General features: G+C 37.5%; 1 protein-coding gene and 1 long non-coding RNA gene across 2 annotated transcripts; both read left to right on the top strand.

Moving 5' to 3' along the window:
• The first annotated feature begins 2,692 nt into the window (after positions 1-2,692).
• LOC131346776 (uncharacterized) lies at positions 2,693-6,000 on the top strand. Its single transcript, XR_009203665.1, has 3 exons — positions 2,693-2,857; positions 3,212-3,282; positions 4,279-6,000. It is a non-coding gene; the product is annotated as an uncharacterized LOC131346776 (long non-coding RNA).
• A 6,851-nt stretch (positions 6,001-12,851) lies between these two features.
• On the top strand, positions 12,852-22,612 carry atp1b1b (ATPase Na+/K+ transporting subunit beta 1b). Its single transcript, XM_058379912.1, has 6 exons — positions 12,852-13,123; positions 15,290-15,418; positions 19,630-19,785; positions 20,248-20,432; positions 20,595-20,678; positions 21,174-22,612. Exons 1-6 carry the CDS (start codon positions 13,030-13,032, stop codon positions 21,432-21,434), a joined length of 909 nt encoding a protein of 302 aa, XP_058235895.1. The 5' UTR covers positions 12,852-13,029; the 3' UTR covers positions 21,435-22,612.
• The last annotated feature ends 206 nt before the right edge of the window (positions 22,613-22,818 follow it).

Genomic DNA, 22,818 nt, shown 5'->3' on the forward strand with positions numbered 1-22,818 from the left:
CCAACAAACAAAACTGCCTTGACCAGAGGTTACAGACTTTAAGTCGCCAACAGGTGGAGGGGACACAATCACAGAATCATTAGCCTCTTTAGTAAGAAATGAGTCCAATGAATCCACAACATCTTCCAATAAATGAGCCTTAGCACAGGTTACAACACAGGCAGGAAACACAGTGGGATGGTCACACACTGGATCATCCAGTGAGGGACACTCAGCAACTTCCAACACAGGGAGAACTTAATCACCAGCTATATCGTTCCCCAAAATGAACGAAACGCCTTCTACAGGCAAGGATTGACATACCGCAACCCTGAAATTTCCTATCACTAACCCCGAACTCAAAAACATGGTGCAGTGAGACTTTCATAAACTGCATAGTAATCCCCTTACAAAAAACATGTCCCACAAAATGACTGTTCTGAGAAAGGTAAAACATGAGCTAAAACAATTGTGTGGCCTTTACTGACCAGGAAACAGGTACTATCAATTACAATGGTTGATAACTAGAATCCACGGATTCGACACTGGTTTCCATGGACATAGTATCAGTCAACAGTTTTAGCTAAAGCCACGCTCAGATTTACTACTGTCTTGTTTGCATTTTCTCCGCTTTCTTTTTAAATTCTCACAGTTTGCAATCAGATGACCAGGCTTATGACAATAGAAACATCCCACAGGACAGGGAGGAGTTTGAATGACTAGGTTGTACTAACCTAGGCTGTAGCTCAACTCCTACTTGAAGTTCTACATGAAGCAATTCAAACACATTTTTATAAGTAAGCACAAACTGATCTGCTAACAACAGCTTCAGACACCGAAGAAACCTTCCTCTCATTTAAATAAACCATGATGCGATCCAGCAAAAAAAATAATAATTAAATTCTTCTAACAAAAATAGCTCTTACAGCATCAAAATCATTTGCTTTACTAGAGGACAGCCACTTATCCAACAAGGTCTCCTTCTCTCTAGCAAATTCCACAAAGGTGAGAGAGGGACCTTTAAGATTTCTAAACAGTTGTTTATATGCTTCAGGGACTAATTTGTAAGCACAGTGTATGGCAGTTTTTACTGATACATATTGCAGACTATCCTGTAAGGACAATGAGGAACATACTTCCTGAGCTTTACCGACTAGTTTGCACTGTAGGAGGAAAGACCAGACATCTTTAGGTTAGTTTTAGGGAATGGCAATATGCTCAAATACACTAAAGTAGGTATCTACCTCACTCTCTCAAAATGGAGGAACCAACACAATGTTCTTACGTACATCAAAGACTGGTGTGGTCGGGGTGGAGCGAGCAGCATGAGCCGAACAAGGTCTAGGAACCAGCCTTGCAGGGAGCAATGGCAGAGAGGATAGTGGCTGGGGAGGTGAGGGGCGTAGACACAAGCAGTGGTCACTAAAGTAATCTTCATCGCTTCCAAGTCCACTTGCTTCAGCCTGCCTCCTGAGCCTCCAACTGCAGACGAGCGACATGCACCTTGACGCGGGCCTCATCCCTAGATACAGGAGATAAGGAGGGAGAAAAGGGGTCGAAGCAGGGCAATGTAGCTGTAGCTTCAACCTCCAGCTCAGCCAACTCTGCTTCTGAAACCAGAGAAACATCCACACCACAAATCACAGGAAGATCCACAGATAGTGAAAGTTCTAGAAGCCCCAAGTCCAACAACTTGGTAAGGACTTTATTCCTAATCTCCTTCTTAACCAGACTTAAAGAGATGGATATACCATAATGAGCAGCCACTTCCAATAAATCAACTTCTCAAATACCTCCAAACTAGGTGCAGCAACAAACTCTTGTAAATCAAACTTTGCCATTTCTAATGGTTATATAGTCCACCACATTAACAATCTCTTCACAACACCACAATCCCCTAAGCAGCCAAAAGGAAGCCAAGAAAACTATCTTGGACCAAGCAAACAAGAAAAGGGAAGAAAAGGATCCCAGACGAGACACCACTTGTTACGTTCCCACACTGGGGCTCATGTCTAGGAGGGGTGCAGGAAGTAACAGTGGTTGGTGCGAGAGTGTAGTGGAGATGGAATAAAATAGGTTAGATGATGAAAGATGGGATTTAATTTTTATTGTAAAACATGGTTGACAGGACACTGGACACAAAAATAAAAACAAACAGGGGTCTAGACTCACAAGGTAAGAGAATGTGGACAGTGCCAAAAAAAAAAGAACAGAAGAAAACTGAAGACTACCCTAGGCTGTATTTTAGCAACCAACCTATCTAATAGCAACAGCACTACCTAACACATTGGTCTAAACAAAACAAAAATACAGGGGGTGGGTATCAAAACAGTTGGAATACCAACATGGTGAAATGTAGGTGCACACATTCTTACCTGTTCTCAAAACCACACAAGCTAGTAGAACACACAGGGACACCAAAGTTACCAGGACTAGTAAGGTTTTCCCACAGGCTAGCATGATTAGCAGAGTTAGCAAAGCAAACAAACAATACACTAGCAGAGTTAACAGAGTAAGCAAGGCTAGCCAGACAAACTGTTAACAGGGATAATTAACAGATATAAAATATACCAGAACCATACCACAACAATAGGGTAACTAGAGACACCATAGCAAAGATAGCAAGAACCATTATCAGCATAGGAGAACAAAAAGAAGGCACCCTCAGGAAACAATAAAGGCAGGGTTGGAAGAAACAGAGAGTTGCTTGTATACATCAGACTCCACCTCCCCGGTCCGGTTCTTCCTCCTGATTTGTCCAAGTTGAACCTTCCCAGGCATTTGTGATTGGCAGGAGCTCCACCGGACCGGACAGGACAGGACAGGAGTAGGAACCAGAAACAGCAGAGGAACAGAGTGAAGAACAAAGGGTAAACCGGTAACAACTCTATCGGCACATAACACTATGCTGTCAGTGATTCTTTTCAGAGGAGGTGTGATTGCTTTTGGCAGTATCTGTTTGAAATAATATGTAGATCAGGGATTTAGTACAGAATTTTGATTTTAATAAGGAAATTAGTGAAATTGGTTCAGATTCTTGCAGGGAAATAAACTTTTTATTTGCTGATTTGAATATAGTTGTATTGTTATCTACAGGGTTAGTTAGCAAATTGTCATTGTAAAACTTTATTAAGTCAACAGTACTGCATATTTATGCTTTACATACTTTTATGGTGGTCTTATTTATAGTTATTTTGCCACAGTTAATTTGTTTACCTTGGCCTGTTCTCAGACTATGAACTATGCTGCAAGAAATGAGAGCAGCTCCTTCCCGAGTGGGATGGCGTGTTAGCATCCTAACAGGTCAGCTGTGCCCTCAAACCTGCTCTAGGTATCTATAAAGCTCACATTGTTTTCAGAGCACCATCTCGACATCCAGCAGTTTAGCAACCATAACCTGCTGAAAGATACATCACCATGCCACATGGTGATGAGGTCAGAGCATATTACTGCTTTGGACATTGCTAATTTGCACATCTATAAATGCTACTCTTACTAACCTCATTAGAACCTTTGTGTAAATCTACCCAGCTAATGGCACATGCCTTAAGATAGAGTGTCCTATAACCTGAGCTCTTTCAACTTTCTCAGCATGTGCGTCACTGAGGAGAACACACAGTGAAAGCAGAGAGGAGTGGTGCTCCATCAAAGAGCTAACTAATATACACTTATCACAAATAAAGCAATTATTAACTACTGAGGAAGAATGACTAAACATCCTGCACCCTGCACTGAATAAAATGTGTCTGCCATGTTGGTACATACCATAGTATATCTTGTAGTGTATATTGAGGCAACAAAATCCCTGCAAAAGATTTGAAAACAATTAAATAATGTTAAAATAACTCCAGTGACTTAGTGACTTAGATCACTGATCTGTTATGTTTTTTTGATTTGTCATCTGAGGTTATTTTGTTTGTTCACAGATGTTGATGTGATGTGTCATTAAGATTCTCATAAATGAAAACGAAGAGTTTACCTTCTTTTTCCTATTACCGTAACACACCAGACTGTAATTTCAAAGCTCAACTCAAACATCTCAGAACAGCACACATATAATAGATTTGAAGAGATATGAATACTAATCTTGTTACTTATTGTTCTTTAAAATAAAACTCAAATTTCAATTGAACTGAAAACTTAAATTAAATTATCTAATTAAGTTTATGTAATTAAACATAAAATGTACTTGCAATACATTATTTTTCTTATATTATTTGCTTATAATAAAATTTCTATTTTCTCTATTTTCTTCTTCTTCTCTTTCACTGTTGGACACAAACCACATGTTTGCCCAAGTGTTGAAGGGACAGCGTCACCCCTTTTGTTGTGGAAAGCCGAGGAGCACATGGCCACAGGGCAGGGAGGCTGAAGCGCGGCAAAACCAGAAGCCAATCGGCGTGGCGGCAAGACCTCCTCACCATCCAAGAGAAACAGGGAGAGTGTGATGGGGTGCTGTGCCTTCATAGAGGTAATTCATTCAGTTGGCAAATAAACTCATGCTTCTCTTTCTTCTTCCCAGAGCGTCTGGAGGTAAGTGATGACAATGAGGATGACTACAACACTCACTGAACCTGTTGTGTCCTGTCAACTTCCTGGGCAATACCACATCTCAGCTTCTTGAGGTCTGGGGCTGCATACTCCAAGAGCACAATGCAGAAGAATTTGCACCTACTCTCCCTTTTCCCTTAACCACTTTTATTTAATAAAAGAGCACTTTTCCACTACCCTCATCTCCAGCGTGCCTGTGTTCAGGCTTCACAGCATTGAGTCACTACAACGTATTTAGCGCTTTTCACTTGGGCAAATAGGTAATGAGTGTAACTATGAGGTAAGCAGTGTTAAAATATAGATACAGGAATTGTGATTAGAGCAGACCTAGTCTCTATAGATGTCCTGAGTTGTTCATAAAAAGATACAGGGAATGCATGTGCTTTTTAAAAATAAATTGATGACGTATTCTCTGGGCAGACACTTTCTCCTTTCTGCCATCCTCATAGGAACACATTGTACTATTACCTGAGATGCTGGCTATTGTGGTGTCCAGGCTGATCCAGTTACACTGCTTGCTGTGTGCATTTATGGTTACTATCCAGATACCAACATTCATCTTAAATAATGGCCTACCTGTGCTAACATGCATGTTTCAATAACCATATGCAATATAGTAAGGTTAACTACAAAAAAATTCAATATATATTTTAGATGGATGGATGGATGGATATATATAATGGTAATTGGATGGATATATATATATATATATGTTATTATTCATCTATCTATTACTTTTTTATGTTCATTTCATCATTTACAGTATGCAGGGTATGTTTAAAGATAAGCTGTATAATTGCCTTATCTGTTATATGGCCATGACATTTTGCTCTGTGTAATACGTGTCGTTCGAAGATTGGTTCATTGGTTTGTTTTTTGAGAATGTAATGCTCATCTCCAAGGTGCAGATAATCTGCCTGAGCAAGGGCTGGTATTATTTCCCCAGCAGCACAAATGGTCCATGGGCAAACATCTCATGTCTCAAGGACAAAATGGAATAATGCTACAGCAGCACTTTTATGTCAGCACACACACACACACACACACACACACACATGCACACACACACACATGCGCGCGCACACACACACACACACACACACACACACACACACACACACACACACACACTGTTTCCGGACAGAGCTGATCAAGTGTCTGGCAGTGATGATAAATGAGTTAAGCATTTTGCCCTGATATCAGTGTGTGAGAGCTTTTGAGTCATGTAGGAAGTTCCAAAAATAGCACGGTGTGTGATGTCATTGTGACTGCTCAGCAGTATTTATAATGCTGGGGAGGAATATAATGGAATATAATGTTGTATAAACGTATGAAACTAATGGATGTTCCATTTGTTCTTACAGTGAAAAATAATATTTAGCTATTTGAGTATGTTCGCTGAGGGGCAATAAGTATTCAAACACTTTTATTTTCTTAATTTTGTTATCTATTTATGCATCCAGTGTCTGCATCCACTTCAGAATTTGTTGTGTGATAACACAATTTATGTCTTTTAACTTATACTACATATACTACAAATGTAAAAATAAAATAAAATAAAATTCTAAGAATAAACAAAGATACGTTGTTGTTGTTGTTGTTTTTTAAAGATTAACAAACAATGAATCAATCAAAATTAAATGAATTGTTATCAATTAAGTACCTTTTTGCTAAAGCTGTATTGTGGAATAAATGTGGTCCATTCCTCTTGGCAAATCATCTTCAATTCCCCAAGACTATGAGGTTCCTGCTGATGGAATCTCAATTTCAAAATCCTCCTTAACATTTTATTGAGACTCAGGTCAGGAGACGGCCCACTTGATGTATGGCTGGGGTCATTGCCTTGTTGATCTTCTCCCACCATCTTCTATTCATTTTCTCACCAGATTTAGTTTGGCTAATAAGATGAACATTTTCCTTTAATTAATCCCAGCACATCGCTCCATTCATGTTTCTTTTTATTATGATTAATCAGTATCAGTACTGCTTGAAGAGAACCGGTCCCAAAAGGCTCTTCCACCTCTATACTTCACTGTGGCTATATTGTACTTTGGCTCACATGCTCAGCCCTTCATTCTCCAAACATGCTTCATGTTCCAAAGAGTTAAGATTTGTCTAAATGCTGTTAGACAGATATTTTAAGCAGAGATGGATATTGTGGGTTGTAGCAACAGAGATGATTGTGAAATTCATTGCTTATTGCTCATTGTGTAACTGTTTTGGTCAACAGTTCGGCTTCTTTTACCTTCCTTATCACTATTCTGAGAACAGGTTGTGTAATATTGCACGGTGCTTATGACAAAGTAATGGAAATAGGACACTCAGTACTGACAATGACAAAAGGCTTTTTTTTGTCATTGATAATAAATTTTCTGTAAATATATACAGTTAGTACATTCAGGCTGTCCAACTTATTCCTCCATTCAGCAAAGTAGTACTTATAACATGATTTATATATATCCTTGTCAGCATCAGAAAAAAAACCTCATGTATTTCAGCAATTGCCTACATGTACAGTATATATAACTACTCAAGTAGTTCTCTGTATAGCAGGAGCACAGAAAAACCATAAGGAAATAAGTATGAGGTGACTTGAAGGAATAATAAAATAAGAAAGACAATTTATACTGCCAGCAATATTTGCCTTGGCAAAACCAATGCATGTCCTGCATCCTGTATTTAAAAATAATAATAAAGTAAAGAAAAGAGAAAAGGGAACAAAAAAATCAGGAGTGCAGAAACCCATCAATCAGGGTTGAGGGTGCAAGTATACTATGTTTGTATTTGAAATTAATGCTGATGGCCATGAAGGCAAATGTGCTGAACAGACGACTGTGCTAATGGAGTTCTTTTTTTATTGTATTTGTAGTATTAATGAGACGTTTAGATAATACTGGATAATGCATCTGGTGTTTTTGTGGCTTGTAAGGTATTTGTATATATATTTGTGGATTCTAATTAGAAATTCTGTACCTGAAACATATTAACTGTACAATATATTTATGGCATTTATGATGCCCTTATCCAGAGAGACTTACATCTATCTCATTTTTTATACAACTGAGCAATTGCGGGTTAAGAGCCGTGCACAAGGGCCCAAGAGCAGCAGCTTGTTGGACCTGGAATTTGAACTCACAACCATCTGATCATTAGTCATTATTCCAAATTTAAGAAATGCAATGCAGAGAAACAACCATCAGGTAGCTATGGTGCAGTTTGATGATATTTAATAGAATATATGTTCTTTCCAGTTAGGACTAAGATCTTTACAGCAGATGGCATGAGGTTCCCTTAAATTCTGCAAATGCTATACATAGCATATCATGCAGCACTATGATTTATTATTGGGAAACCTTCCCTCTGCAGGAAAACCTGAGACGACCTTGATCATGCGCAGAATGGTGTTCTGTAATTTACAGACTCTTATCTGTGCATCCGCTGTAGCTTCAAAGACACCGTTCCAAACACATATGTAGAATTTTAAAAGAGAGGTGTATGTATCATGTTGGAAGTCTTGTGGGAGTAAAACCCCCTACTGCAAACCTCATCACAGTCAGCTAAACATCTCAAATCATACAAACAGTATTTGTTTTTGTTTTTTCATAAGTAGTGTAAAATGTCTCTGAATTGATTTCAAGATTCAAGAAGCTTTATTGTCATTTCAACCACATATAGCTGACGCAGTACATAGTGAAATGAAACAACGTTTCTCCAGGACCTGGTGCTACATAAACATACAACATAAAGACCAAATACGGAAAAAAAACAACAACACAGAGCTAGGACCAAGGTTTAAGTCCTAGACACATAAAGTGCAAAGTGTGCAACCTGTGTGCATACAAAGCAATGACAAGACAGTGCAAAAACAGTAGGTACAAAAGAAAAAGTCAACACAAAAACAAGACACTTAGCGCCGAAAGAAAAAGAACGTGTAGTGAAAGGTAAAAAAAAATGAAATGGAATAAAAAAGAAATGATGTACAGAGTAGCAGTGGTTGAGGTAGTGCAAATAGAATAGGCATAAAAATAAATATAAACATAGCAGCGTAATGAAATAATAACAGGGTTTGAGGTAGTGCAATAAATAGTGAACAATATAAGTTATGTGTGTGTGTCCACACAGGTGAAAGAGAGTGTGTGTGTATGTGTGTGTATGTGTGTGAGAAAGACAGAGACTTTTGTACAGTTCAGTTCTCTTAAATCTTGTACAGTTCTGGGTGTATGTGTGTGTGTGTGTGTGTGTGAGAGAGAGAGAGAGTTTTTTGTACAGTTCAGTCCTGGTTGTTGAGGAGCCTGATGGCTTGAGGAAAGAATCTATTACACAGTCTGGTTGTGAGGGCCCGAATGCTCCGGTACCTCTTCCCAGATGGCAGGAGAGTGTGTGTGTGAGGGGTGTGTGGGGTCAGCCACAATGCTGTTAGCTATCAAATGTCCGTGATAGTTGGAAGAGAGACTCAGATAATCTTTTCAATAAATTTACAAAATTCATACCATGAAAATTCTATGGACATCTGTCACTGGAGCTTTACAGACAATATACAGTATATAATATTTATATACAATGTAAATTGGTACAGCGGTAGCTCAAGTGGTTAAGGCTCTGGGTTGTTGACTGGAAGATTGGGGTTCAAGCCCCAGCACTGCCAAGCTGCCACTGTTGGGACCTTGAGTAAGGCCCCCAATCAACCCTGCTCCAGGGGCATCATGGCTGAACCTGCTCTTTTTCCCCAACCCCCAAGGATGGTATATTTGAAGAAAGAATTTCAACAAAGGCTACTTAACTTACAGACCTACCAAAAAAGGTGTTGTTTCCTTCAGGATTATGTGATCAATGATTTGTGCTATGTATAAATTGAAAATGTCACTTAAATACCAAAAATTACACATTTTTAGCTCATTTAATTGAAATAATGGAATTTCCATGAAAAAAATCATTTTAATTACATCTAAAACTGTAAAAAGCAACTACTTGTCATATGTATGGCCAATGTTAAATAGTCTGCTGTTCAATAATCTGATATTGAGTTAATAAGAAATATCCTTTAAATTTAAATGTTAGCTACTGGAATTAAAAACAGGCCACCTTAGTTAAATATAGCCCCACGTTCCTACAACATGCTTTTTTAAATTAGTTGGAGTTCATGCCTTCTGGGGAGGACACCTACATTTATATGAGCTTTTGCTTACTCCAGCAACCTGAAACATTTTTCTGAAATAGAACCAAAAATGTTCCTCATTAAGTTGGACTCTGCAGTCCAGTGGCTTATCATTATTCAGATGCACATGGATAGAGCATTAAATATGTTGTAACAAACTGGCACGATTCTTGTTGGGTTTTGTTTCACCTTGAACTAAAGAATAATATTAGTTAAAGGCACTTTAAAATGCTTAAAAATTAAAAGTCTAGTTAGATCTATTTGGGCTAGTATGCTGACAATGGTAGATCACAAAATGACCTAAGAATGAAACAAAAATAGGGGAAAATGTCTTTTCAAAGAAAGTGTACATAATGGAATAAGCCTGATAGAAAACGGTTACCTGACTCCTGCCTGTTAATCTACTTAAACTAAACAACCATAACACATATTTAAAATGATGTAATTCAGGGGATTGTAGACTAAGTTGAGCCTGTATGTAATGCAGAGAATGATGCACAGCCAGTGCCAGAAATAAATATTACTTCTCCTAAGAATCCCATGTTCATCATTCACCCAGATGTAGTTGCTGTGACAATGAAAGCAGTGACTCAGCAAAAGCTATCATGATGTCAGATATGACTTATGCACACACACACAGACACACAGAGAGAGAGAGAGAGAGATACGGAGAGAGAGATACAGAGAGAGAGATACAGAGAGAGAGAGAGAGAGAGAGACAGATACAAAGTGAGAGAGAGAGAGAGAGAGAGAGAGAGAGAGAGAAAAAGAGACAGATACAGAGAGAGAGAGAGAGAGAGAGAGAGAGGTTCTGTAAAATGAGAGTCACTTTATAGATAATGGGTAAGATTATTAATATTGAACGGGAAAAAAAGTTATTTCTGAGCTCACTCACATGCCACATTATAAAAGTCCAACCAGGATGTTGTCCGTTTTTCCGTTTTTTCTTTTTCTTTTGCATTTGTTTTTCGGTTAAATTCTGTTGGTTACAATATTACATTAAAGGTTAAATTAAAGGAAAAACATCGACATGATATACCTTAACATTGCGAAAAGCTGCTGTATTATACAGTCCCTTCCAAAAGTATTTGAATGGTCAGACCAGTCCTTTTGTTTTTACTTTAAACTGAAGACACTGTGATCAAAAGATAAAAATTAGATGATAGATCAGCATGTCAGCTTGAACTTCTTGACACCTAAATATGTTAAACAACTTAGAACATGGCACCTTAGGAGTGCATATGTAATGAAACATACTTAGATTCAAGATTGAAGTAAAGTAAAAAATAAATAACACTTAATATTTGTTTGCATTATTGCTTGCAATAACTTCAGGTTGACATTAACAATTATTCTTTTGTGGTGCTTTTCTAGGCTTGTAACTCTTTCAGTAATCCTGTTCCAGATGTGAAATGTATGTTCATATTTTATTAAGGTCTGGTGACAATATACTGCTCAGAAGATTAAGGGAACACTTTATATGTATGAAATATAACAACATGTATGAAATAATAAAGTTGAAAATCTTAGATATTTAGATACATTAACATAGCTACATTATTTAATTCATTGACAACAGAATGATGTGACAATGGTGACTAGAAAGCAAATCCATCATCTGGTGGGGACAATGTGATTGGAATATGGACTGCATGGAAGAAAAAAATGCTTTACTGAATGCAAATGATAAAACAAAACAAAAAAATTGTCTACAAACATGACAACAAAATATTTGCCATTTAAAAAAAGAAAAGAAAAAAGGAACATTTGATACGAATTAGTGGTTTATTAACTAAAATGCTGACTGCATGCTAGACCTTCTCACCTTCTCTCAAAATGTGTTTTAGATTTCTCTGCATATATATATATATATATATATATATATATATATATATATATATATATATATATATATATATATACACACATATATATCTGTGTGTGTGTGTGTTTTATATGGACAAAATTCGGGGAGAAATTGGTGTCAACTCCAGCAATGGTGACCTCTGGTGGCCAGAAGTGTTCTGGGTCGTTAGTGTGGAGATTTAAAAGCAAACTTGGAAAAATAAATGCATTAGCTAAGGATTGGCACAGAATGCAGATTATATGCGATAAACACACAAAGCATGGTCAACTCCAGAATGACCGACACTCTTCAAAAGAATGGACAAACATTTTTATATGTTTATGATCATACGATACAAATTACACAGATGTATAAAAAAAAAAAAGAAATTCCAAATAGTAGCAAATAGTAAAATGACACGATTTATGTACTCATTTTGTAGTTTGATGAAGCTTGTAATGTATGTAAAATACGTACAGGGCTGTAAGTGAAAAAGGTTCAAAAGTCAGGAACAGTTTCACCATTAAACCCAACCACTATGATAATGGTTGCATGGGAAAAGTCGTGTCTCAGAGCAACCAAAAATACAGCGTCTGGCATCAGTTTATCTACAGTTCACCTCATGTATCAGATAAAAACAAAGGAACTTTTTTGCCATAAACATTATCAAAATGTTTGACAAAAATGCATGCAGGGAGAAGCCCCTTATCCCAGTGTACGGTGATGTATCAGTGATTATTGCTGGAGTCATTAATTCTGTTTTTTCAAACCTGGCAACCTCAGCCTAGAGACCTGGCTGTAGATTGAGCATTTAATGAGAAAATCCACAATATGCACTCTGATACAAAAGAAAATAAATACTTTATTTATGGTGACAATGGTGTTGCAGATTATTCAAAGTTGTTTGTTTGTTTGTTTTTCACTTCTTTTTGTTAATAATTGATACATGATGATTGTCCCAAACTGGTCTCAAAGCATTTTCATGCATTTAAAGAGCTGCATGAGCATAATTATAGTGAGAAGAAGTTATATCTCATATATCAATGCTTAAAATGTGCTGTTTAGTTCAGTGATATGCTAAATCTGGAGCCCTTGATCTCTCTCACCGCATCATCCTCAGACATCATCACGTTGCGTGTCGTGTGGACGTCATGAGTTCTGCGTGGACTACAAGGACAGATCTGCGTCTCCTCCTGTCGATGCAGTGCCGTAGTAAAACGCGTCCCTCCCCAACTGGCTCCTGCACGTAAATGGTGCGTAGGTGGACCTTTTTCTCTCGGATTGGCTGGAGGCTCTGTGGACGCGCGTGGGGAGCTGTGGGCGTGTCTCCGTGCCGTGAAGGATAAAATGCGCGGGGCACCTTGCAGAGACCTGGGTACCGCTCCATGTCTTTGGGGGTGGTGAGCTCCATCCAAGGACGTTGTGGTGATTTCAGCAAGAAAGGAGCCAGGTCACTCACAGCAGTAGGGAGCCGTGATAAAATAATACTAATAATAAAATGCCTGCTCAAAATAAAGATGATGGAGGGTGGAAGAAGTTTTTGTGGAATTCCGACACCAGGGAGTTTCTCGGACGCACCGGTGGTAGTTGGGGTAAGAATACATTTAGAAGACTGAAAGGATTCCTCCTTACAAATGTTTCAGGATGATGTCATTTGTTTAACATGTGTTTTTTCCCGAGCGTCGACATTCTGTCGGGTACAATCTGCCTGTCTGCTGTCTGGTCACGATGCAACCTGTTAGATTTGACTTTGCAGCAAACGCACGACGGACTTCCGCGATGGGCAGCATGTGCACACATTAAGGACATGATTTTAGCTGAATTAAGGAAAGTAACTATCATTTAAAATTATATTATATAATCTATATTCACTGTGTTGACTCTCCTGACATGCCCCATACCTCGGGGCACTACTGAAGGATTCTGTCTCTATATTTGTTCTAAGGCTTTTCTGAAACAGCTCGTGACAGTGTGACACTTACATACAGCACTCACAACCTGATACACTGTGTCTGTGGGAAGAAAGGTCATGAAAGGGTCATGGAGATTCCTGACCATGCTGATCATCTCACTTTTCCAAAAAGTGATCTAGATGCTTTAATTACTCACAGTTTTAATATAGATAAGGTGTTTGATAAAGACGTGAAAGCATGGCACATGAAAAGCCTGGTTGTGACAGCTCAGCAAAAACGTCAGAACAAACATATGACTGTCTACAATTAAACAGTTCCTTATGTCTGACAGGAAATGTGCACCTTGTTTAATTTGCATGTTGTTGCATGCTCCATACAGAAAAGGGTTAAAAATGCATCATTGTCCAAGGTGACTCAAGGTGATAGGCCTACTCTTTTGGGTGTTGGGATTGAAACTGCTCATCTAATGTTTCACCAGCGGTCATCCGGCATCTGCTAGAGCCAACTATAGCAGCTCATTGATTACTTTGTGCTGCCCACTGTCAGACTGCCGACAATTATATATACACAGTGGATGAAACCATGAAGCTGTCGTCACGTTGGAATCACTTCAGTGAAGACAGTGAATGATGGGAATGAGTTTGAATGTGATGGGTACTCAGTCATTTACCCCATTATAAAAGGATGCACACATTTAAGCCACCAGGTTATAGTATCTTTTCTTCTTTTTCTCTTTCCCCCTCAAACATTTCTAATTGTTCTTCACTTGAATTTTATTGGTTGCTTTATGACTTTAAAGGTCGAAAAAGATCTGAGACTTTTTAAAGCAAGAGTGATGAAAATCTCATTTAAATGATTCTGTGAATGACATTCACATACATACCAATCATTCAGAAAGGATATGATATAATTATTTCATGTGTTATACTGTAAGGGTGATATATATATATATATATATGTAATTTAGAATACTGAAGTCTGAAGTAGATTATAAACGTAAACATACTTTATCAAAAAATCAAAAATAGACATAAATGCTGTAAAATATTTTATAAAATAATAAATTTGTTCATACACAATGTTAATGAAAGTCATTTTGTTCTTGTTGTAATATTGGATATAAAATAATATAAAATATTGGATATAAAAAACACAAAGCTTTAAAAGCTGTAAAGCTGTAAAGTATAAAACATTAAAGTTAGTAAATATTTAAAGAAAATACAGTTGTCCTCTTTTTTTGACTTCTTTGTATTTGTGTAAAATATGTAGATAATGCACAATTTAGCTGATATTATGATATTGAGTTGATAAGTCAAAAAAACAGAACAACTGTATTTTCTTTAAAAATGTAAAATATTTACTAAGTTTAATGTTTTATACTTTACAGCTTTTAAAGCTTTGTGTTTTTTATACCATTTGCAATGAAAGTACGCACTTTGTGTATACTGTACATGAATTTACAATGAATTCCTAGCTTATAAAAAAGGTGAAGTAATATGGTCACTCTGTATTTTCACCACTGTAATGAAACATTCAAATTCTCTATATATTAGTAAGTAGATTATTTGCCACTTGTCACACTCTGAATGCCTCACATTTTAGGCTGATTTCAGGCCGCTATATCAGTGGAATTATATAAACAACCCAAGAAACCTATTCTAAAAAAAATGAAATCAATAGGTGAAGGAACTGGTGTAGATTTCACAAATCCTTCCATCTAAGATTGTTCAGGGGCTAAAATTGAATCTTTGGATTGACAAAAGAAGTATAGGAACAAATTAAATCCACAGTCTTGGACTGTCTGCCATTCTTACAAACTGCTCCTGTGTGTCTGTCTCCTGGCAGCAAAGATCCTGCTGTTCTATGTCATCTTTTATGGCTGCTTGGCTGGAATCTTCATTGGCACTATCCAGGCACTACTTCTCACCCTGAGTAACTACAAACCCACCTGGCAGGACAGAATTACTCCTCCAGGTAAACATTCCCTTCTGCTCTTCTGTTAATTCCAAGAGGTTTCCTTAAATACATATATAGTGTGTACCAAGCATGGTGCCAATAACAGAAACATAAGGCTGATACAGGACACACACCTGCACACAGCAAACTCTCTGCTGCATCCAGGCCACTTTTCCTATCTGATTAAACCCTGGCTAAAGATATCGGCACAGTGATGGGGAAGTTCATATCCAGTATTAGTGAATGCAGGATTCAAAAACATTTCTAGGGCTACACAGAGTTATGTGAATAAGAATAGGAAAAGCCCTGTGATTCAGACATGCCACCATGGAAAGCTGTTGTTTCTGTTGTAACTGACCAGTTCTCTCTGTTGATGTAAAGTTCAATTTGTGTGGAGACCACACCCAGCAGCCTCCCAAAACAGACACAGAACATATCTGTTGAATGAAGTGTTTAGTTTGACTGCATAAAGCGTGCAGGCTTGATGTACAGATGATGGTAAAGTGTGGGCACTGGCACACTGCTGATATATGAATTAAACAGTGTTGGCCAATTTTGTGATAAATGACAGGTAAAACATTTATACAATATAGAAAACAGCAATCATAATTGTCTTGCACACACACACACACACAGACACACACACACATTCAAACAAATCATTCTGTATTTCTTTACAGTTACCTTGAATTTGAATATACACTGAATTTGACATATTGGATCAATTTTGAATGGTATTTATTGTTGCACATCTAGTATTAAAACTATAGGTTTGGACAGTTTCATTTAATATAATGTCCAAGCACCATTCCAGAGCTAATATACCCCACTAATTAGTGGGGTCAGGTACTAATGTTTGGCAAGAAGTAGTGAGGCACAGTCTGCATTCCAGTTTTTCCCAAAAGTGTCCAGTGGGGTTAAAATCAGGGCCCTGTGCAGGCCACTCAACTTACAGTGAGGGAAAAAAATTATTTGATCCCCTGCTGATTTTGTACGTTTGCCCACTGAAAAAGAAATGATCAGTCTGTAATTTTAATGGCAGGTGTATTTGAACAGTGAGAGGCAGAATAACAACAAAAAAATCCAGAAAAACGCATTTCAGAAAAGTTCTACATTGATTTGCATTTTAATGAGTGAAATAAGTATTTGATCCCCTATCAATCAGAAAGATTTCTGGCTCCCAGGTGTCTTTTATACAGGTAAGGAGCTGAGATTACAGTAGGAGCACTCTCGGGGAGTGCTCTTAATCTCAGCTCATTAACTGTATGAAAGACACCCTGTCCACAGAAGGAAGCAGTCAATCAGATTCCAAACTCTCTATCATATCCAAGACCAAAGAGCTGTCCATGGATGTCAGGGACAAGATTGTAGACCTACACAAGGCTGGAATGAGCTACAAGACCATCGCCAAGCAGCTTGGTGAGAAGGTGACAACAGTTGGTGCGATTATTCCAAAATGGAAGAAACACAAAAGGACTGTCAATCTTCCTCAGTCTGGGGCTCCATGCAAGATCTCACCTCATGGAGTTTCAATGATCATGAGAACGGCGAGGAATCAGCCCAGAATTACACTGGGGGATTTTGTCAGTGATCTCAAGGCAGCTGGGACCATAGTCACCAAGAAAACAATTGGTCACACACTACGCCGTGAAAGACTGAAATCCAGTAGTGCCCGCAAGGTCCCCCTGCTGAAGAAAGCACATGTACAGGCTCATCTGAAGTTTGGCAGTGAACATCTGAATGATTCAGAGGAGAACTGGGTGAAAGTGTTGTGGTCAAATGAGACCAAAATCCAGCTCTTTGGCATCAACTCAAATCGCCGTGTTTGGAGGAGGAGGAATGCTGCCTATGACCCCAAGAAGACCATCCCCACCATCAAACATGGAGGTGGAAACATTTTGCTTTGGAGGTGTTTTTCTGCTAAGGGGACAGGACAACCGCACCGCATCAAAGGGACGATGAACGGAGCCATGTACCGTCAAATCTTGAGTGAGAACCTCCTGCCCTCAGCCAGGGCATTGAAAATGGGTCGTGGAAGAGGAGTGGGCCCAAATTCCTTGAGATGTGAGATATGTGCAAACCTGGTGGACAACTATAAGAAATGTCTGATGTCTGTGATTGCCAACAAGCGTTTGCCACCAAGTACTAAGTCATGTTTTGCAAAGGGGTCAAATACATATTTCACTCAATAAAATGCAAATCAATGTAGAACTTTTTTGAAATGTGTTTTGCTGGATTTTTTTGTTATTCTGTCTCTCACTGTTCAGATAAACCTACCATTAAAATTACAGACTGATCATTTCTTTGTCAGTGGGCAAACGTACAAAATCAGCAGGGGATCAAATAATTTTTTCCCTCACTGTAATACTTCAGCCTGGGGAAAAAATGACCTCATGGACCTGAACAGGGGCATTGTAATGCTGGAACATGTTTAGTACCAGTAAAGAATTGTACCCTCTTTATGGCAACTTTAACAGATTATAGCACAAGACTGCACTCTAACTAATATTTCAGACAGTAATAAACACATTTTGGCAAACTAATAATTTAGTTGTAAAACTGAGTATTTTTGTGGAATAAATCAGTTGCATTTAAATTCTTTGAAATGGCCACTACTTTGTTAAACTATTCCATCTCTTTGTATTAGGTGTCACAGTGGTGGAATGGGTAGAATTGCTGCTTCACACCTTCTAAGCTATTCATTCCTACGCTTGGGATCACTGTATATCCATGTGGGTTTCCTCTGGATTCTCGGGTTTCCACAAATTTTCCCAAAATAATATTTTGACACTGCTACATCTGGCATCCTATCCAGTGTGTATTCCTGTTTATTGTTATTAGTGTCACCCAGAAGAGGAAGGTTTCTTCCTCATGTTGTCTCAGAGAGAAACACTGTCACCTCTGGTGTGCTTGTTAATGTCATGTGATAAATATAATCCTACATACATATTTCAGTAAAGATGCTTTGTAACAATAGGGAAAATGTTCATATCCTGTTCACACTCCTGAGTGTGTCTAAATTTACACAAAGGAGACTAATATGTAAACCTTGACTGGATCAACTACAAATCTTATCATTTGGACATGCTGTTCAGTTTAAAATGCTTAATTTTATTAAGCATTTCATTTTTTTCCTTCATTTTTTTATTACACTTACAGCCCTTATTCAGAAAAACTTCTAGAAATGCTTTGGAGTCTCTATCAAAACCACATCTTCATGTTAGTTCACTAGGTCAGGGACAAGCGTTCTATTGAAAAAAAGAAATGTTTGTGAAACCAGGCATTTTATATTATTAGCTTTAATAAAAGAATATGAAAAATAAAGAAAGTGTGGCAACAAAAAACCTGAATATTCTATTCAAAAATTATTCATTCATTGGGAAGAAATGCTGGTCTGTCTGCATATAGCGGTAAGCCGTAAACAAATACCTCTGCTAGAGAAAGCTTAAGGTCACACTTAAAAGGGAAAGGATGGTTAAAGGCCAGTATGTTGTTTTTTTCTGAGGATAAAGGTTAAAGGCCAGTATGTTGTTTTTTTCTGAGGATGAAGGCTTGCTTATAAAAGGTTTAGGTTTGCCACATAATATTCTTTTACAGTTTCAACACACTGGCAACTTAAAACCATTTAAAAATAGCAGTTTTCTCTGTGGGAAGTGCTTGGTGTTCATGGTCACCTTAGTATAGTGGACATTTTTTCTTTTGTGTTTTCATGTTTTGTGTTTTCATGTCATACAATTTTTTCCACCTTACTTACTTCACATATAATTTTCTATAATTTATTGCTAGATTGTGACCATTTAAGTGGCTGTTATATGTACACCTGCCTGCCTTTCTGCCATTTCTTTATACCATTTAGTAGCCATTTCATGTTTCCAGCTTCCATTTCCATGTAATTCTGCAGTACACCACTCAGAGAGCACAGCAGACTCTGGGTGAGCCCATGTGCTTTTATTATTTTGTGCTTTTTATGGAGATATTAAAGTTCTAGTAACACAAATAATGATCTCAGCTGGCTTCTACACACACAGAGAGAGAGAGAGAGAGAGAGAGAGAGAGAGAGAGAGAGAGAATAACTTAAATATTCATGAAACATCATGAATATTCATGTACTTCCAAAATCCCACCTCCCAGTGCAGACCCTCATTAAACTACAGTAAACTACTTACTTTCCTATAATTATTTTTAGGAATGTTTAAGATTTTGTTCATTCTGATGTTATTGTTGTACAGGACTTTCTCACTGCCCTCGGTCAGACAAGGCAGAGATTATGTTCACTGTGAATGATCCAACTACATTTATGTCATCCGTAAAGTCTATGAAAGACTTCCTGAAGGCTTACAGTGATGAAATCCAGCGTGACCAACTGAAGTTTGAGGACTGTGGAGGTATAGTAGCATATAATATCTATAAGTGTCTGCATTTGATGTATTCTACATGAATTATATATTGATGTTTTATGTTTATAACCTACTAACCTGAAAGAAATTTGATAAATTGCAAAAGCAAAGAATATGGAGAATATGGTGTAAAACAATGACATGTAAAGACTGCATAAGCTACATGAACTACTAGTGTCTTTACTCTAATACCCTTAACCTTAACTCTAAAATGAAATTAGATATTCAGTATTGGCTTTTAAGCAGTCGCTCTATCTAGAGAGAGTTATATCTGTTGAGTAGATCACCGAAATCAAAGGCAAATGTGATTTTGAAGGACAGGCGTGTCAGAACTCTGAACATGTTTTAGAATGAGGCATCACAGACATGATGCAGTGGACGTTAGTTCCATACTTGTTGTGTTTATGGCTTTTAGTGTACCTTTTAATCGTTTTATCCTTTTCCTCTTAGATCAACCAGATGGCTATAAGAACCGGGGAGATCTGGAAAGTGAAATAGGTATCAGGAAGGCTTGCCGATTCGCAAAGCGTAATCTTGGGCCTTGCTCAGGCGATGAAGATCAAAATTTTGGCTTCAGCGAGGGAAAACCCTGTCTGATTGTCAAACTCAATAGGATTGTGAATTTTAGACCAAAAGTAAGTTTGCTGAACTTCCATAACGATACAAACATTTTAGTTTAAAAAAACAAACTACAGAAATTCTAATGACAACTAATTAGATACTACATCTTTCAATACATTTAGAAGCACATGAATCTTACTTGTGTTTGAGCCGTGTGTGTGTGTGATTGTTTCTAGCCTCTACAGTCCAATGAGAGTATCCCAGAGGAGGTCAAGTCCAAAGTCCAACCTAATTTGATACCTATCCACTGCACAAGTAAGGTAAGTAGAATCATTATAACCAAATCACTGACTTACCACTAATCACCATGATATCCTGTCCTACATAAGACATAAATTTTCATTTTCAAAGTCAGAATGTTTCAGATTTTCTGGAAATCACTTCAATTTATGTTTGATATCTGATGATAATATATGGATTTTTATACATCAAGATATCATCTTGTTTTTAATACTGATTAATAAAACTAAAAGCCAGGAATACAAGAGAGCAGAATTGTCTGTGTTTATCAGAGAGTCAGAGTGAATCCTGGGCATATGTGTAATCCCTATGCAGAAGATGGTAGTTAGCAATTTTCCTCCTAGTGTGTTAGCAGCACGAACAGTTTCACATGTTTCGTTTTCATGTCTTGGAGGAAGCATGTGCTAGCCTTCACCCTGGCTAGGTGGCAGCTGTCAGGTGACAGGTGGGTGGGATTTGACAATTAAGAAAATTGGATTAAAAATGTCATCTTGTAATCTCTTAAATATTTGTAGAAAAAAGAAGACGAATATTTGCTTGGGCAAGTGGAATACTATGGCATTGGAGGAGGCTTCCCTCTCCAGTATTATCCTTACTACGGCAAGCTCCTACACCCTCACTACCTACAGCCTTTGGTGGCCATTAAGTTCTCAAACATGACCATTAACCAAGAGATACGTGTCGAGTGCAAAGTGTATGGTGAGAACATACTGTACAGTGACAAGGATCGCTACCAGGGGCGTTTTGAAATTAAAATAAAGGTAAACAGTTATTGACCTCCATTATGAGCACAGCACCATTCATCTCTCCCAGTAAGGCAAAGTAAGAACCATCATTTAACTTGAGATATGCAGACAAAGAAACAATTTCCCTGCTGGTCTTCCACAGTCTCACTGAGAGACAGTGTTCAATATACAAATGTCTCCTGTCAGAAAGTGCCCTAGGATACTTTAGCAGAGGCTTCAAAAGTTCTAAAAATTAGTCTGAACCATAATATGGGACCCAATGTTATCTGCTTCAATGCAAGATTTCCTGCTTCTGAATAGAGTTAGAGTGCAAACGCTTGAAGGACTAGCCATAGCATATTAGACTATTCAAATAACAGTCTATTCTAAAACTAGACCATTCCAAAAAAAAGGCAATGATCTGAGGGACATTTAGTCCACCCTGAATGTAGTCAACATGGTTTATCCCTCTATTCTTATATTGCCACCTTGTGTGGTTTTCTTCCATTATAACAGTGCATGATATTTGCATCAGTAGGTTGTTTCAAACCAAGCCAAATCTGATCTAGCTTTGTTAACTGTGCAATTACAAATTTGTTATTATTCACTGGCACATACAGTAAATGCTGTACTGTTTGCTTTTGCTATTTTAGAGGTTTTAATAAATACACTTTAAGTTTCTATTTTCTTTGAAATTACAGTGGATAGAAATAATGATTTTTTTTCCATCAGTGAATGTATGTAAATATTGCCTTTAAATGTAATACTCTTTTATCTGTGTTGGAAGTACCGAGGATAATTTTCTTTCTTCCTGATGTGATGCATCAATCAAAAACAAGGTCTTAGGAGTGTGTGTAAGGAGATGCAGTTCTGTATTTGCTTATTATTATTATTATTATTATTATTATTATTATTATTATTATTATTTTTGCAAGAGATGTGTGTAATAATACCAAAATCATTATTAAGACCATATAAAAAAATTATAATCATTGCAATGATCCATCTGTAAAATGTTTTGTAGATGTGTGCAGTCAATGTCTACCATCAAACATCTGTCACTCCCTTTAATTCTTATGCTGAAATTTCCCAAAAGCACAGCAAAAAGATCATTTTAGATTGTAGAGAAAGTTTCTCTAAAAGTTGAGATGATGTGTACCTTGCTTTGGGGGAAAAGCAAATTCCCTGGATGGAATTAACCAAGAAAAAATAAAAGAAGAAACAAACAACCTGTTTATGTATATGCTTCATTTTTTATTCTTTTGTTGACTGTATTCTGAGAACAATGCAACTAAACTCTAATTTCTTTTCTTCCTCATCTCATTGTGTCGCCTTGGGCATGTCTTCAGAGTGGAACCACCATTAGGTGAAGTCCTTTTATGTAGATACTGTACATCAATTAGTGCCAAAATAATGACAAGACATATGGACTTTT

This window comes from Hemibagrus wyckioides, linkage group LG26, assembly GCF_019097595.1.
Source record: "Hemibagrus wyckioides isolate EC202008001 linkage group LG26, SWU_Hwy_1.0, whole genome shotgun sequence".
NCBI lineage: Eukaryota > Metazoa > Chordata > Actinopteri > Siluriformes > Bagridae > Hemibagrus > Hemibagrus wyckioides.

Coding starts and splice junctions, on each gene's coding strand:
- atp1b1b (XM_058379912.1), top strand. CDS start 13,030: ATGCCTGCTCAAAATAAAGATGATGGAGGGTGGAAGAAGTTTTTGTGG. Junction 13,124..15,289: donor ACGCACCGGTGGTAGTTGGG/GTAAGAATACAT, acceptor GTCTCCTGGCAG/CAAAGATCCTGCTGTTCTAT. Junction 19,786..20,247: donor GAAGTTTGAGGACTGTGGAG/GTATAGTAGCAT, acceptor TTTTCCTCTTAG/ATCAACCAGATGGCTATAAG.